General features: G+C 43.3%; 1 protein-coding gene across 9 annotated transcripts in view; it reads right to left on the bottom strand.

Annotated features, from left to right (window-relative positions):
* PNPLA7 (patatin like domain 7, lysophospholipase) overlaps positions 1–18,553 on the bottom strand; it is a 557,191-nt gene that overhangs the window by 322,015 nt on the left and 216,623 nt on the right. For all 9 annotated transcript variants that reach the window (XM_075060490.1, XM_075060494.1, XM_075060495.1 and 6 more), the window contains 2 exons: positions 13,055–13,132; positions 11,164–11,369 (listed from right to left, as the gene is read on the bottom strand). In XM_075060490.1, the coding sequence (XP_074916591.1) occupies positions 11,164–11,369; positions 13,055–13,132 (284 nt within the window). The remainder of the gene's footprint in view (positions 1–11,163; positions 11,370–13,054; positions 13,133–18,553) is intronic.

Below are 18,553 nucleotides of genomic sequence, written 5' to 3'. Positions count from 1 at the left end.
TGGATGCACGCTGCGAATTAATGTGCCTTAGTGTGGCCATGTGCACTCGACTTACATACAATCTGTTTTAATAAACCGGTTTATGTACAATCGGAATAATCCGTTAATGTAGAGACCCGTGTGTTTGGTGACGCCAAAGAGTCTCACGAGTTAAAAGGAATGCCCAGTTGCTCAATGCACAAAAGTCTAAGTACAACTGCTCAGCTCCTGGGAAATGAGGTGTAAGGAGGAATTTGATCCGCAGGCCAGGCTCAGGCACCAGCTTTATCAAGCAGTGGTGCTTGGGGCTGCAACTCCGGAGTAAGGGCTGCACTTTAAGGGTATTCTGGCAGAGTCGGCAGAGCGTCCTCATTCCTGCTCGGAGCGAAGGACCCCCGTGAATATGCCACAGATCGCGATTTGCGGCTTTTTTTCAGCTGGCTTGGGGCGAACAAAAACCCCTGGAGCCAGGCCCTCATTCGATCCCATTCCAACTTTACCTCCCAGGTCAAAGGCATGAGTACCTGTCGTAATACAGTCACTGATTCCAACCAGTTCCAGAAACAGGATAACAAAGGATGATAACTAAAGAAGCAATACCCACTATTAATTTCATAGATCCATAGACTCATTAGGGTTGAGAGAGACCATCAGAGAGGTCACTCTAGTCAGCACCCCTGCTCAAATTCATGCCAGATTCCAACTAATCATCCCAGCCAGGGCTGTCAGCTGACCTTAAAACCTGCTAAGGAAGGAAGATTCCACCACCTCCCTAGGGAATCTTCCGAGTGCTTCACCACCTCCTAGTGAAATAGTGTTTCCTAATATCCAACATCAACCTCCCCCGCTGCAACTTGAGACCATTACTCCTTGTTCTGTCATCTGCCACCACTGAGAACAGCTGAGCTCCATTCTCTTTGGAACCCTCCTTCAGGTAGTTGAAGGCTGCTATCAACCTTGGGAGAGGGAGAAGGGGTAAGCAGTTTCCTCGATTTTAAGAAGGGAATGCTAACCCATGCTTTGAAAAAATTCAAACTCTAAATTCCACCTTTTTTGGTAATTTCAGGTGTTTCAGAATTGGAGAAGACAAAGGAATAATCTTTGAAATTTAAATACAACTTGGGAGATCTGGATTCAATGCCCAACTTCGCCACAGACTTCCACTGGAACTGTGGCTAAGTCACTTTGTACCTCAGTTCTGCAAAATGAGGGAAAAAATAGCTCCCTTCTGACACCTTTTATCTGTCTTGAATATCCAGCTTACTAGGTGTATGTACAGCGTCTCGTCCAATGAGCCCTGATCTTGGTTGGGACTTCTAAGTGCTAATGTAATACAAGTAACAACTATATTAGTCGCTTCAAAAGCATAAATACTGCTTACAAAAAATGCATCAAAAGTCAAAATTAACTGGAAGAAGGTGTGCGGCGTCAATCACTACAGTCACTGATGACTTGACAGGATCAGGTATTCCACTAACAGGAATAATGCTCTATATTCAGAATTAGCATAGAGCCCAAAGGCACCAGAAGATGACTGTGAAGAAGCCGAGTGGGCTACCGGTTACATTGGGAGTCAGACGTCCTGCATTCTAACTGTGGTTCTGTCAATGACTCTGACCTTGCACACAACAAAACTTCTCCGTGCCTACGTTTATTCATCTGTACGATGGAGATGAAGATGCTTTTCATGTTTCTAAAGTGATTTGAGAGCCATGGTTGAGAAGCTCTATAAAGTGTTATTACTACATGATGCCAGACTTTCACTGGGACATACAAATTACGTTTGACAAGTACAATGCAGGAATGGAGTGAAGAACTTCGATTGTAAAACACAGCTACCTAAAAACTAACTCTGAGGCTAATGGATAATAATGTCTGTCCAGCACTGCAGTCAAGACCATGTCCTTTTCTAATATAAAGCTGAATTTTGTATTTTCAAAGAAACCCTGATTAGATTTATAAAACTATTAATATGATCAAAAGTTTTATCATTAAGTAGTGTAGCCAAAGAAAGCCATGGGATGGACAGTCAACCACTTCCTTTTAGTCTTAATCTGTAACTCTTGCTGGGTAGCAACCATAAAAAAAAACACAGAAAAAAACACTTGCAATAACACCACAAACCTTACGTAGAAAGACCATTAATTCAGAAAAAAATATACTGAATATTGGAGAAATCAAAAACAAGAAAATCTCCTCAATTAGCATACCCCCTGAAATAAATACACTCCTTTTACTGGCCACCCTCTGCCTTTCACTAGCTTCAACATTAATTAAGCCTCACAGCACCTGCAAAGTAAGTAGCATAGCTAAGATTTTTCAAAGGAGATCAAGGGGTTTAGGTGTCCAATTCCCACTGAATTTCAAAGGGAGTTGGGTTCTAGTGCAGAACCCAACTGGCAGTGCACTTTTAAGCACAGCATCTCTGCTCCTTTGGCAATAACGTATCATCAGACTCCAAACTGAGGTTTATTGGTGAAGAGATTGTGACAGAGCATTCCAGAGCCTGTGCGCGCGCACACACACGCACACGAAGACTCTGGCGACAACTTGATTACACTGTTCATCAAGAGAACCACATGCTTCAGAGGAAGCACCCTGCACTTAGCATGTCAATTTGGTGAAATAACAGAGTATTTAGGGGAAGCTATATAAACAGCTTGCGTCAGTCCTATGCTTAATCTCCCCATTTACACAAAGCGTTTAGTAGTGCAAGTACCAGGCAATAGCTCCTGGCCCCAAAGTATTAGTGATGGGGACTTAACCCACTGCCCAGCACCTTAGGCCACGTATTTCCAAACTCTAGACTGCTGTCATTATTACATTGTTTGCCTGAGGGCAATCTTTTAGTGTGCAAGGATAGCTCAGTGGTTTGAGCATCAGCCTGCTAAACCTAGGGTTGTGAGTTCAATCCCTGAGGGGACCATTTGGGGATTGGTCCTGCTTCGAGTAGAGGGTTGGAGTAGATGATCTCCTGAGGTCCCTTCCAACCCTAATAATCTACGATTCACTTCTCCACAGCGAACCTTGGCAGTATTCACCCAGTGTGAAGTGACACCAGGAGGAAAGAATAATTGGAGAGATTCTAAGATAAGTTGCAAGAGAGAAAAAATCTTACATAACTGTTCTTCAAGATGTGTTGCACATATCCATTTCATTCTTGGAGTGAACACACCTCATGCACAGTCGTAAAATTTTTCCCTCAGTTGTACCCACTGGGGCAGCTGGCGCACACTCAGAGTGCTGGTTTAAAGGGCCCAGGCACCCCAAAACCCACTCAGTTTCTTCTTCCCGGACAACTCCAACAAGAAAAACAGGTACAGTACTAACCTTTTGTAATGCTTGTTATTTAACGTGTCACACATGTGCATTCCATGATCCACCCTCTTACTCCTCTGCATTGGAGCTATCTGTTTTATCTGTGAGAACTAACAAGATTTCTCTCTTGACCTGAGATAAGAAAGTCTGAAAGGCTCAGTGGACAGCCCTTATCTCCCTGAAACTGATATATAGAGACTGGTCCCATGAGGTCCATAAACGCTGAGTTTCAAGGGGACCCCAATGTGCCCCCAACCCCAGGGCACACATGTCCATCACCAATGTCGGTGAAGACTGAGGGTAGACAAAGGCAACGCCTGCACAAACACCGACCGGGACGGTGTGCCAATCTAGAGAAGTCAATACTCAAGAGGGAACATTCAGCATAGTTTAGATGGCAACAACTTGGCAAAAAAATGGAGGCCAGACAATTGAGTCCCGAGATGAGTTTTGAGCTGTTATGACTGGGGGAGCCTCGAGATCTGCAATAAGGGATCACATTGTTTGGAACCTTGAGTCCGGAGGGAAAGCTCCGGCTTGAGCAGAATCCAGTACTGCTCCTTTAAACTCTGCCCTCTGAACTGGACAAAGTTGAGAGTTAGACCCAGAGCTGCAAAAGCTGACTGGATGAGAGATACCCTTGCCAGTACCTAAACCCTGGAATGACCTCTGACTAGCTAGTCATATAGGAAAGGGTAGGCTTCCACTCCTTGTCTCCTCAGGAAAGCAGCTACCACTGTCAGACATTTTGTGGAAACTTGGGGAGATGACGACAGGCCAAAAGGCAGCACAGTGACCTGCTGATGAGAGTGTTTCATTACCAACCTGAGATACTTTCTATGACCTTAATAAATCACCAAATGAAAGCAGACATCTTTTAAGTCGAGGGCAGCGGTATTCCAGGGAGGGAATAATGGAAGCCAGGGTGACTATACAAAACTACCTTTTTGATATATCTATTGAGCTGGCACAAGTCTAAAATAACAGGAGAGAACCCCTTCCCTCTGTGACACTGAACCCCTTCCCTCTCCCACCCAAAGCAGAGACGGAACCTCCTGGAGGAAGAGCTCCTCATGAGAGTGGTGCCTGAAGAGGGATTGGAGGGAAGGGAGAGAAGAGCAGAAACAAATTGGAGGATATATCTCATTTCCACAGTGCTTAATACTCATTGGTTTGAAGTAATCCAGGACTAGGCACGGAGGAAGTGGGAAAGACAGTTTGCAAACATGGGGGAGACAGAATCTGGCATCCTAGAAACTGGTATGGCATCCTCAACTGACCCCAAAACGTCTATTTAGCCCTCCTCGGTATCTGGATGGAGCAAGCATTGATGTAAAATCAGAAGGAGGAGGTGGCCTGTGTCTATAACTTCTATTCTTTTTTCTTTGTAAGTCCTGATGAGGAGCAGGGGCATAGCATTAGTGGTCTGCTGCAGGCAAAAATGTTTCCTGGACAGGGCCAGAGGATACAATGCCAAAGACTTTAGTCATCACAGAATCCTTCAACCCACAGAGCTTAGAATCTGTTCGCTCTGAAAAAAAGTGAAAACCCTTCAAAGGGCAGGTCTTGAATTCTTTGTTGGACCTCGTGTGGAAACCTCAATGATCACAGCCAGGAGCACCTGTAATGGAAACCGTAGAAGCCAGGATCCTAGCAACTGAGTCTACCACACATGTAGTCCAACCTGCAGTGAAGTTCTCACTATGAATTTGCCCTCGTCAACCAAAGAAAACTCCTGTACAGTGTCCTCCAGCAACATGTCCTTAAACTTTAACATGGAGTCCCAAATATTACAATAAGAATGTCCCAAAAGGTTTGTTGGTTGGCAATTTTGAGTTGCAACATTGCAATAGAATAAACTTTTCCACTAAATAAATCTATTGTTTTTTAGCATCCTTTGATTTGGAAATTGCCACCTGTTGGCCCTGTCATTCCGTTTCACTGGCCACTGACACCACCAGAGAACCCTGGGGGGTGGCGGGGGAGAACATAATATTTACATTTGGTTCTTTTTTGATGCAGGAGGAAGGGACAAAGGAGTCTACCAGAGTGGCTTCATGAGCTCCAAAATTGCTTCATTAACAGGTAAAGACACCTGCAGTGGCTTGGTTGTGGCCAAAATGTTACTATGGCAATGGGAGGACTCCTTAACTTTCTCTGCCTGGATCCCCAAACCTGAGGCAATCCTCTTCAACAACTCTTGGTGAGCTCTGTAAATCACTGGGAGGGGGTGAAATGCCCCTTGAGGAAACTGCCTCAATAGGAGAGGAGGAGGATGAAGCCAGCACAGGCTCAGGATGCCCCTCCTCCACTAGCTGTCCAGCAGGCTCTTCCTGAACTACCTCTTCCTGCTCAGCATCAGGACCTGTACCAGGCTCAGAAACAGGCAGTGTCCAGCGAGTAGACTCCCCATGCCTCTCCAAGGACACAGAGCAGGACCTGAAAACTGGGGAAATCTCCACAAGTTCCAAAAGGGCCACTGGGCCAGTGGTGAGCCCCAGTGACTCCCAGGCCTCAAGCCCTATCCCATTCCAGCTGTAGGATCTCAAGGCAACCCAGGGTAGTAATGCCTAGGTGGGGGTAGCATGACAGGTGCCGAGGCTGGGAAACATAGGAGGCCACCTCTGATGCAGAGGAGTCCGAATCACACACTGCTGACCAAGCAGGGGCTGCTCCCAATGGTACCAGAGACTAGTGCCTAGTTGGCAAAGAGTGTAGAACAGTCAATATTGCAGACTTCCCCTTCAATGCACTGATCGGTATGAAATCTAAGGCACAGAAGACTGTCACTGCACTGAATTCTGCATGGACAATACTGGCAAACTGCTGTCTGCACAGACTCCTGCACTACCAGGGACATCCGCACCAATAGGCTCAGCATATCTCTTCCTGACACAAATGCCTCCAACATGGTCAGTACCAAGATGCTCTTGAGTTGCTGCAGTATTGCAGACATAGAAGGCACCATTCCGGGTACCAGACTCAATGGTACCTGCCATGGTACCAGAGACATTGGTGCCCATTGCAGTGCTACCAGAGATGAGAAGTGCTTTGGTTTCGGTTGCACTCTACTCTTCTCCCCATGCTTAGAAGATTCTGGAGCCAGCAACTTTCCTGTCTAGAGGTCTTATGTTTCTTCTTAGACATTGGGGAAAGCAATTGGTGCTGGGTCTCACGCAGCACAGGAGGTACACTCCTAACTGATGCCAAAGCTTTCTGTGCCAAGTCAAGAAGGCTAGAGTCTGATGGAGCTCTCAGGGCCGCCTCTGTGAGTAAAACCTTTAGCCTGGCTTCTCTGGCTTTTTTTGTCCTTGGCTTAAAATATTTGCAAATTTCACAACAAACCTGAAGCTTCCCCCAAATGCTTCAAGCAGCTTGATTGTGGATTGCTCATGGGCACTGGCCTAGCACAAGAGACGCAGAGCTTGAAGCCCAGTGACAATGTAACAGAAACTCCAGACGTGGGGACCAAAAAGGAAACTAATCCTACCTACTCTAAGTACTAATCAATTAGAAAACTATTTAGAAGAAATTTCCATGAGCACACTGACAGCATGTGCTAACGCAAGCCACACAATTCCTTCTTATCACCCGTGACAATCATTAGAACTGAAGACGCTCTGGGGAGGTTGCGCCATTTTACTGGCTTGCAATGGCACACTATGGTAGAGGGCACTTGAGTCGCCCCAATGGGTACTTCTGAGAGATGGTCACACATCAAGAGTGAAAAGCACATGTGGAATCACTTGAAGAAGAACTTAAGGCAATGGCTGTAGATGGAGCATTCAGCAAGTTTGATGGCAATGGGTAATAGCTAGCATGGCAGGTGGGATTGAGGACTGATGTTTTAGGGACCGTGGAAGCAAGTGTATTTGTATATTGGAGGAAAAGAAGGAAGAGGACAAGGACAGGTAAAAGAAGGAGGACAAGGAAGAGGGTGTGAGTGGGGAACAGGGATGCCAGGAAAGGACTGGGATCACAGGGCACCTGGAGGGGTTTCAAAGAGAAAAACAAGTGTGAAATCTGCCAGTGAAAGGGAGAGGGAAGAAGGAGTGTTGTGAAATTGTGGTGGCCCTTATCCATCTGCTCCTGGAGCGTGGGGGAGGGAAATCAGCAAAATCTTGCATGGAGGGCACAGGAAGGAGTTAGAGATTGCACATGTGACAGGGATTGCGAGCTGGGGGTTCAATGACAGTGGAGAGGCAGTGCTGTTCAGCCAGTGATACAGTAGAACTAAAGAAGGAAAAAAACAATTTTGCAGCAGAGGATGTCCATGTTGTCTTGAGACTCTCTCCAATGACAGTCACTGACATGAGAGCAGGTATGGAGAAAGCTGAATCTGGGAATGAGCCAGGTTTAGGGTTTTGGAACAGACTTTTGGTGGGAAGGAGAGGTTAAGGAATCAAGTGTAGCAAGAGCACAGTGCAGTGAACTAACAATGGAGTCTACAGAGGAGGAGGAGAGGGAACAATAAAGGAGTTGACAGTGGTGGAGAATAAGAGCTTAGATTACTGGTAGAGGGGAAACAGGCAATAAGGAAGAAGTGATGGGATAGCGTCTGGAGAGAGTCACCACTCCCGAGAGATCAGAAAAGGAACACTTGAGCAAAGAGTAGCAGAGACAAGGTCATGCAAGTGGCCACTTTGGCAAGCAGGACAGATGATCCAGGGTTGAAAGTCAAAAGAGAAAATGAAGGCAAAGAGGCAGGAACAGCTAATGGGTCAGAGGGGGCATCAGTGTTAAATTTGAAGTCACCAAGTATGATGAGGGAGGACTGTGGGGAGAGGAATAAAAAAATAAAGTCAGGTTTCAAAATCAGGGAGGGTAGGGGAGATGCAGATGACAGCTATCTGGAGAGGGACAGTAGAGGAGTATATAACTGAATGTGATTTGAACAAAGATATAGTATAAAGAATGGGGTAGAAAATATGATGTCTATTGGAAATCTATTATGTACATTGAGGGTGCACTGTCACTGAGGACGTTGTGTTCAGTTCTCATTACCCCACCTCCAAAAAAGATACCATAGAAATAGGAGCCTGGAGACAAAATTGATTAGAAGCCTGGAGGAACTAAAGATAGGGAGTGTTTAGAGAGGAGATAAAAAGACACAGCAGAGATATGCAAAATAACGAATGGTCTAGAGAATAAGAGCCAGAAATACTCCTACTTACATGCTCATAGTCAAGAACTAGGGGACATTCCACTAAAAACTGAAAGCTCAGGCTCACCATGACTCAACTGCAAAGATGAAGCTCAGCTCAAGCTTATCATGGCTAAAACAGCTCTTAATCTCCCCACCACCAAGTCCTCTCCACTAATGCTGTTCTCTATCACTGTGGACAAAACCACCATCCTGCCTGTCACTTAGGCCCATAGCTTGGGCCTGACTCAAAACTTTCTTTAGGTCCTCACATCCAGGCTATATCTAAATTTGCTGATTCTTTGTGCAAAAAAATTCTGAGATACAGCCTTTCTGATCCATCTGCATGGCTTAAAATCTCATAGTCTTGCTTCTTGATAACTGCAACATCTTTTCCTCTGGCCTGACAAATGCAATCTTGCCTCACTCATACCCATTCAGAATGGTGCTGCAAAAATAATATTCCCAGCCCACTGCTTTAACCATGTTAAAGAGAAAAATGAGGGAGGATCTGATAGCTGCTTTCAACTACCTGAAAGGAGGTTCCAAAGAGGATGGATCTAGACTGTTCTCAGCGGTAGCAGATGACAGAACAAGGAGTGATGGTCTCAAGTTGCAGTGGGGCACGTTTAGGTTGGATATTAAGAAAAACTTTTTCACTAGGAGGGTGGTGAAGCACTGGAATGGGTTACCAAGGAAGGTGGTGGAATCTCCTTCCTTAGAGGTTTTTAAGGTCAGGCTTGACAAAGCCCTGGCTGGGATGATTTAGTTGGGGATTGGTCCTGCTTTGAGCAGGGGGTTGGACTAGATGACCACCTGAGATCCCTTCCAACCCTGATATTCTATGATTCTATGTTACCCTTCTCTTTGCATTCTCTTTTCCTCCATCATAGCAAACATAAGCTACTGGCCTTCACTTCTAAGGTCCTTCCCAGTCTATTCCCACTCTATCAGCTCTCATTCTGCTGGACTTCCAGTAGGCCCCTGATGCCAGCCTCCATTACCCACTTGTTAAATTTTCAAATGAGCCCCTTCATATTTTCTCCCACGCTGCCTCTCACACTCAGGAGAGGCTCCCCATAAACACCAGCAAAACTAATTCATTATCCCCTTCAAAACCCTCCTCAAAACTGTCCTTTACTATGACGCCTACAAAACACTTGACAACGGTTACGCTACTGGTGTGCTGAAACAACAGCCTGTCCTGCTGACCAAGTCTCACTGTTTCTTTGTGCTCCCCGCTGGTCTGTCTGTACACATCTGCTGTCTCTTGACTTATACTTAGATTGTAAGTTCTTTGGGACAGGAGCTATCTATGGGTTTGTGTTTGTACAGCAGCTACCACAGTGGAGTCCTGGTCACCACAACAATACAAATAATAATAAAATAAATAAAAGGCAACTAATTTTAAATGAATGAAAGAATTTTTTTAGTATAAACTATGAGTGTGAACTCTGTCACAAAACCTCGATAAGATCATAGCAGGACTGATGTTTATATGGAATAATGAGAACATTTACAGGATGTTTATACAGGATAAAACACTAAGGTATATTCACCTTCATGCTTCACAGCTCACGATAGCCACTAATTAACAGGGGTCAGGAAGTAACCTGCCCTATGGGCAGTGTAGCAGGGTTCTTCTTTTGACCTACCCTGTTAGTAAATACTGTAATCCTGCGGGGAGATACTGACTTGTACCCTATGAATCATGTAGCAGGGGAGGCTCACAGGGCTGGCTTTAGGCCAATTCCCCCGAATCGGGCCTCACACCTAAGAGGGCCCCATGCAATCCCAACAGCCCCGCTCCCCCGGCCAAAGAGCTGCAAGCCCCTGGCCCCGCTCTCCTGTCCGGAGCATCAGTTGGAGCGCGGCAAGCCCCCTGGCCTCACTCTCCCAGCTGGAGCCCTGGCCGGAGAGCTGCAAGCCTCACGGCCCCACTCCCCTGGCCGGAGCACCGGGCGGAGCGCTGCAAGCCCCAAGGCCCCGCTCCCCCGGCTGGAGTGCTGCAATCAAAGTACCACCAAAGACTCGGAGTGCCACCTAGTGAGTACAAGCCCCACAAATCAGGCCCCGCACTTGCTAAAGCCAGCCCTGGAGGCTCATTAACTCTACTCTGGTTAAAAAGAAATGGGAGTGATACTCTGGTGAAAGGTCTAGGACAGAGAGGTCTCTTTAGAGAAACACTACCAGCATGTAAGCATGGGCTGAGGGTGGCATTTTCCTTATTATCTGAGTTATCAATAAAGCCAAATTCCAGGGCTAGGGAATGTTTGCACTAAATACAGGGTGTTAAAAGGCTGTTCAGAGCAAATGGGGAACTTAATTTGCTTACAGTAGGTTATTCCACCATTGAACATTACAGAGTTTCTTTCACCTTTTTCTGAAGTAATTGGTACTTACCCTGCTGGAGACAGGAATTTGTAACAGATGTAATAAATTACATCTGGGGTCTAACCCAGTGTGGCACTTCCTAAATTCCTACCCCAGAACATCTGGTTTGCTATACAATGTGCTCTAGCAATAGCACATCATACTCACCCTGTCACTGAAATGTGTTCAAAATAACTGTGGTTTATAGCGGCAAAGAGTCCTGTGGCACCTTATAGACTAACAGATGTATCGGAGCATAAGCTTTCATGGGTGAATACTCACTTCTTCAGACACATGTGGTTTATAAGTGGGTATAAAAATGGAAAGCAATGCACAAAGGGGGAACTCACTCATAGAAATGGGATTTGGAAATGGACAGGAACATGCAGTCTCGATTGGCCTTGATGGTGAAAATGAGAGGTTCCCCAGTAAGGACAGCTAGTTGGCCTACTATTTCTCCTGGATGGGTGATGAATAGACAGGTCTCCTCCTCAGAGTCTATCTTCCGCTGGTACACATGAAGCAAACCCGAGATCACAAACCAGATGTTGACATCCTGAAAAGGATGGAGAGAGAGTCCCTCATTATAAACCCTCCTGGATTTTAAACCAACATTAATTGTAACAGTACTGCAAGGACTGATGTGTTTGCTATGGGGCATTAAGCACTTAGGAAATATAATATGGCACATTCACGAATAATTAAAAGCATTTATTAATATTGTAAACTGTTCCAGTTACAATATTGAAAATGGAGCATTTTGACTGGGGCCATAACTGGGAGACCTCAAGAGGTGGAGAGGACACAGAATTAATAGCAAAACTCTGAATAATGCTGTATTTTGACAAACCAGAATATATTAGTACTGGAAATTAGCAAAACTTTATTCCCTTAATTTGCATTGCACAGTTACGTATTTTCAAACGAACCATCTCCTAGTGCTATTACAGAACATTATTATACGTTGAATTACATGTTTGTTGCAAAATGCACTAGCATACAAAAAAGTCCAATTGTGTATTAATCGGAGAAGGCATTCTAATAAAACTGAGTGACATACATCATGCATTGAGGGTTGGCTTTTTGTAAGCAGGTTATCTGGGCATTTGTAATGCACACAGTTTCATGGGAAAATATGCAATATATATATAAACTTGAAACCTCATGGAGAAGGATGCTAAACTTACATTGCAACTTTAGCTATGCACTCTTCCGTACAAAACAAAACCTATAATCTGCAGCTAAGATTGCTGTTGCTATTAAATGAGCCCCTCTTCTCTTTAATTACAAAGGAAAAACTCAGCATGATGCAACGGAAAAAAAGGGGGGGAGTTTCCCTGCTGTCTGTGTTTGGATAGCAATTCTGAGCCTCTGCACCCAGATGGATAAGCACCTACCAACTCCTCTCAATCTTGTTCAGCTCCCCATTCAAGAGGCAACAGAATCATAGAAATGTAGGAGTGGAAGGGACCTCAATAGGTCATCTAGTCCAGTCCTCTGCACTGAGGCAGGACTAAGGATTATCTAGACCATCCCTGACAGGTTTTCGTCATTGGAGGTTTTTAAAAAGAGGTTAGACAGAGATTCCAGAACCTCTCTAGTAATTTGTTCCACCCTTAGAGTTAGGAAGATTTTTCTAATGTCTGACTCAAATCTCCCTTCCCGCAATTTAAGTGCATGACATTTTGTCCTCTTCTCAGTGGATACGGAGAACAATTTGTCACCCTCCTCTTTGTAACAACCTTTTATGAACTTAAATCTGTTGTCATGACCCCCCTCAGTCTTCACTTCTACAGACTAAACAAACCCAATTTTTTAACATTTCCTTATAGATCATGTTTTCTAGACCACATACTGCCTGATGTGCACTTCTTCAACCCGACCTGTTTTTATCCAGATCATTATATGGCCCTCGTCACCACAGTATCTGGGTGCTTCAGAAATGTTTTAATGAGTTTACCCTCAGAATACCCATTAGGTTGGTATCTAGCATTCTCATTGTGCGGGGTGAGGGAATGAGGCACAGAGAGGTGAAAGGAACTTGTACAGGAAGCCTGTGGCAGAGGAAATGATCCCAGAACTCCCCAAACCCAGCCCAAGGCCACTCACCTCAACTCTAGTCCATCTTTAGTCATACACTAAGATCCTGACAGGACACTCGCTATTTGAATGACTGGAGAATAGTAATATCATCAGTTTTTAAACTACAGGTTCACTTTTCCCTTATTGGAGGGCACTCACCTGGTCTCCCTGCCTTGATACCACAGTCCCAGCCGTAACTTGATGCAATGTTACTTTACCCTTCAGCAACAAGGGATCCTGAGAGAAAAAAATAGATATCCAAACACACAATTTAAATATCTCTGGAGATGTAAACAGAGGTGAAAATGTAAGGGAGTAAGCAATCTACTGAACAGGAAGGTTATAAATCCCTTGATCTTGAAGCTATAGTTCATTTAACATTTCCCTGCCAATATACAACTTCATAGGAATAATGTAGCTTTCTGTCTTCAATTGCATAGATTCAGACATTAAAGCACTTTATTTAACTCCATTTTTGCCTCTATTCCTAACAGACTATGAACCTTCCATGTCCTGGTGAAATGAACATGGACTGGTTGATCTCATCAATGAAAACATGGTTAACATTTCAACCCTCAAGGATTCCTGTACTGTGGGATTTTGTTTTGTAACACATCACTAAGAGTATATACATTCTAGGCACTATAACTTAAGTATATTTCTCCCACACCACATCCACTTCTACGAATATGCATTTAACACAACATTAATATTAACAGTAGTCAGTTTCAGTACTTTTGGCTAGTAAACAGCAAGCAAAAAAAACTGTAGCAAGTTTTACTATGGATTACAGGTACCCTTTAAAATTTCCTCCCATGGGTCTCAAAGCACACAGCACAATACATAGAGTAAGTGCATGATTAAAAAAAAAAAAGGTTGGGGAATGCTAGCAAGAGATCTGCACCAATTTCTATGTTTCTGCTTGTGGTTGTGTACAGAGCACTGAACTGGCACCCGGGAGACCTGCATTCTATTTCCAGTTCTGTTAAAGGCCCATTGAGAAACCCCCAAGTCAATTCACTTCCTTGTGCCTCAGTTTTCCAGTGATAAAATTGAGATTAGTGATACTCACCTTCATTGTAAAGCACTGAAATCTGCCATTGAAATACACAATAGAAAAAGCTGATAAATAGAATTACTTACTCAAATGCTCTGGATTCAGGTTAACTTTGCCTTTCTCAATATTTATTCTCTCAACCTATCTTGAAATGTCATCTACATGTGCTGCTATAACTGAATTGAAAGGTGGCCTCTCTCTCTTCTCCAAATGCCTCTCTCCTCCTTTGCTGAAAAGTTTCCCAGTAACCTTACATAAAACATCTTGATGAATCATAAAAAATATTTCTATGCCTCCTCCTGCAACAGCACAGTGGGATGGGAGGGGAGATTTTTCTTCTCTCCCTCCCTCCACTGATGGAACAATCATAGGTGCTGTTCTAAATATCACTGCACACATAGCAGCAGACTTCGCAGGTTGAGTGCAAAGATCAAATGAGGAGAGGCCTTTCAGATTAGATTGGTTCCTCTCTTCCCTAAAAAGATGTATAAACAGAATCCTCCACTCTCTCTCCTGTGCATTTCCTATCAGACTCAAATCACGAAAAACAGCTGCTCCCATATCATGTTCTTTTCCTTGTAGAAACATGCCAAGCCAGGCGCCATTATTAAAGCACCCAAAAAATACAGAAACTAGTAACAAAGCTGTAGGAGGCACCAACTGAGCCAACTATGGCAGCAGAGGCTCAAAGGCAGCACTGACAAATGGCTGAGCACACACTACGCTGCAGATTTTGCCACCTTTGTTCACTTGTGGCAACACCTTATTCTGAATAGTCCCACTAAAATCAATAGGGCTATTTGCAGTATTCAAAGAGTCTTCGTTGTGAGTAAGCATGGCAGAACATGTCCCTCAATCACAATCCCCATTGCACTAGGAAAACAAATACAGCAAGGGTATCAACTCTTCACTATGGCAACTGTTACTCTAAGTTGCTTTGCATTTCCATTACCTGAAAAAGGAGGGTGATACATGAAAGTTTGGTTACTTCTATTTTACTGAATTAAAGCAAAGAGAGCTAGGTTGCTCCCTATAACTAGCGCTTGTGAAAAGATTTTCGAGGGGGGTAAAATGTTTAAACACTTAATTTCAAGTGTTTCAATTCATTTCATTTCATTTTGACTATTTTATATTTAATATATAAAAGTCAAAATGAAATTAATTAAAACAGCACTACTGAAACAAAACATTTTGATGGTCCAGAATTGAAATTTTTTTGAATTTTCATTTCATGGGAAATTTTGAAATTTTGGCTTTTTGTTCCAAATTTGGAAAAAAAAATTTTTTTTGAAATGTCTGAATTTCCTATGAACAGAAATTCTAGTTCCTGACGAACCGTTCTTATAATCCATCTTTATTTGGCTTTTTGATTTTTGATTACGTTAGCACTATTTCTACTGCTATTTGGGAACATATTGCCAGATGTTGCCTAATCTTTTTGGAAGGTTAATAATATCTGTATTAATTGTCAATTGGTCAGAAGTTTCTAATCCTAGAATCAAGCTACGCAGAACTATAACCAATGAGTTTAATATCTTGCAGTGACCCTCAGGGCATATGGCAAGGACACTTATATTGTTGGCAAAGTAAAGTTTTTGAGATTTCTATTAAAATAAGGAATAAAGCCAGAAAAACTCCAAGCCCCATAAAAAGATAGGAGTAACACAGTACTGGGGATATTCGTGGTATCATTCTTTGCATAGCTCTTAGATTTGCATACTTATACCCTTTCTTCAGGACCTGGTGGTAAGAGATAAAGGACCAGCCCTGTATCTGGCATGCCAAATGAATCCAGTGGTTCAGGTTCCTCAATCCCAAGACTGATGGTAGATAACGATAGAGCTGAAGGGTCAAATGATGGATAGCTAACAATCATGGAAAAAGCCTAGCCTCTACATGGTGGTTTGTCCTATTATAGGGCCTGAGCACCCTCATGAATATTCATGCTTATGCTCAGCCTTCCATGCCCAAATATAGTTTCCTCACCCCATCATATTAGGGTACACTTATTCTATAAGTCAGCGTATTAATTAATACATATTAATGCCATTTAACTCATTATCGTATCAGTCACTTCTTGCTCAAGCTACGTTACAGTTATCACTTCCATGTTCCTGTGGTTGCCATTTACCGTTAAGTTTCAACTCCTGCCTTTGGGGAAGCCATTCCTAGTTCTCCAAAACCTAAGGGGTAACAGTTGGACCATTTATCTATGCCAAAGGTCACAGGCCTGCTATACTTGACTACACTTATGCTGACTTGCTTAAGGCAATGTCTTTCAAAATGCAGACCTGTAGGTTCCTTGCATTACAGCTGATGCAGTGAAGGCAAGCCACCCCTCTGGGCTACACAGACTGGATCCAATCTGCGGTCCATCTCACACAGTGTCCTGTCTCTGACAGTGGCCAGACCAGCTGCTCCAGAAGAAGATGCAAGAAACTCAGCAGTAGGCAGATACGGGGTCGTGTCCTAAATAAAGTTTCTTGCTCTAAAAATGGTACTTTAAAAAAAAATAACCTGTTGTGTGTGTGTACAGTGCCTAGCACAATGAGGCCCTGGTCCATGACTATACCTCCTAAGTGCTACGGTAATATAAACAACAAATAATAATCAATTGAGTGTTAGCGGTTCATGCTGCAGAGGAGAAAGCATGATCTGCTTTTAAATAAGCCAGTGTTGCCCAAACTGGGCCATAGTAGGTCTGTCTAGATAAAAGAAGCCATCAAGAGAGGGAGAAGCAAACTGACAGTTTGTGTTTCAAGATTTCCACTGATCTCAATATTCTAATCTGCTTGGAGTAAGTGAATAATTTAATTACTGATTTACTGACTGAACCTCAAACCCTGGGTGGGAACAGAGAAAGGCATTTCTCTGTGCCAAAATAGGATTTTTTTTCATTTTAAATGGTTAGATAATTATACTATCCCTTAGCTCAGACAAGGGCAATGTTTCCAAACAGGAGCTCACTCCAACGCAACAACAGAAGGAACAACAAATTCTGGAATGAGTGTGGCCAGTGACTGGCAATATTACTACACACTTTGCTTTGAAAATTCCACAGGATGGATGAGCGAACATCTATTGTCTTGTGAGATATTGCTGGCAAAGAGAAGGCTGAGCATGAAGGCCTGGGGTTCAGCAAACTGAGGAGAAAATAGGAAGGGATGGCAACAAAGAAAGGAGTTCCCCAAAAAGCTCTCAGACAAGGTCAGTAGGCTAATCTCAACCTTCCTAGAAATAACCCAGTTAGGATACAGAATGGATACTGAGAGAGCCAAGGGAAGCAGATGCTGGAATTGTGTGATGAACAAAAAACAAAAAGGTTACATTTGCATCAATTGCAAACTTCTTTCCTTTCTGGAGGAAGAGGTTTTAGGACTCAAAAAGTGATGGAGAAACTTGATGAAGCAGAGAGGCAGGAAACATCAGAAAAAGCAGCTTATGACAACGGCTGAGATAGTTATGGAGGAGCAAAAGAATGTGGTAACTAGCAAGAGGAGCAGAAGAGAAACATGTATCAAACTTTTCAGCCAGCCTGCTGGCCAACAAGGAGTATTTCTGCCTGGAAGGAAATGGCAGTGACTAAGAGCAGGCCAGTGGCTTGACCAGAAGCAAGAAGCAACATGAAGCCTCCACAAGAAGGAAAAAAAAAAGAAATGCAACAGAGGCCCATTGGCATCAACTGGCAAAGGGTTCACTGTTCTTTACAAGCATCTCCTGTTTCAGACCTGACAAATCACTACACCTAATACACCACTTTCATGGTATTTATCCATAAAGGTAGCAACATGAAGTCTCTACTGGAAGCATGTAACTTAATCAACACTCATTATCACTGAAAGGTGTGTTCACAGGTAATATTTAAGGTAACTTTCCCTTATCCAATGAAAACTATGCCTTATGGTCTTGGAGTGAAAGTAAGTCACCAAGGACTGATATGCCTCAGTTATGGTACTTTCAAGTGGGAGGGAGTTGTCAACCCTACCTGGGTAGCCAATAATGTAATGTATTACTCAATTGTCCATTGTTGCCCCAACACAGAAATGACAATGAAAACCCATCAAAGATAAGCTATAAACATCAAAACCACTTGGAGGTAAAAAGGAACGTTATATTAGACAGGATCACCCTATCAGTTAAAAAGACAAAAAAGAGTATCACAGATTGGAAACAGACATTCTGCATCCATTCACTAAGGAGATATCTTGCTGAGCATAAGTGTTTCATGAAAGAATGGATCCTAGTACCTGGGAAGCCAGCCAGCTCTGAACCGGGGTGAAAAACCTACTTTATTAGATAGGAAAAGCAATTATTAATAAGTGCAGGCCCTGGTCTGCCTTTTATGGTTTTATTTTGTACTGTAACCATCTGTTTCCATCACTCTCTTGTTTCTAATGGAACCTTTATTTTTTCTTAAATAAACTCTCATTTTATTATAACTGCTCCAAAGTGCTGAACACAATACAGGAGGAGTGATTTAAGATGACACAAGTAACTGTTCCTTTGGGAGCAGAGGATCCAGGATTTCTGTGAGTAGCTAGTGTCAGGGGCTGTATATCACAGTGGAATACTTCAAGCAGATTTGGTTGCACCTTTTGTTA

The sequence above is a fragment of the Chelonoidis abingdonii genome, chromosome 24 (genome assembly GCF_003597395.2).
Source record: "Chelonoidis abingdonii isolate Lonesome George chromosome 24, CheloAbing_2.0, whole genome shotgun sequence".
Classification (NCBI taxonomy): domain Eukaryota; kingdom Metazoa; phylum Chordata; order Testudines; family Testudinidae; genus Chelonoidis; species Chelonoidis abingdonii.
The sequence above is the reverse complement of the archived record's forward strand: the minus strand, read 5'-3'. Positions and strand labels throughout refer to the sequence as shown.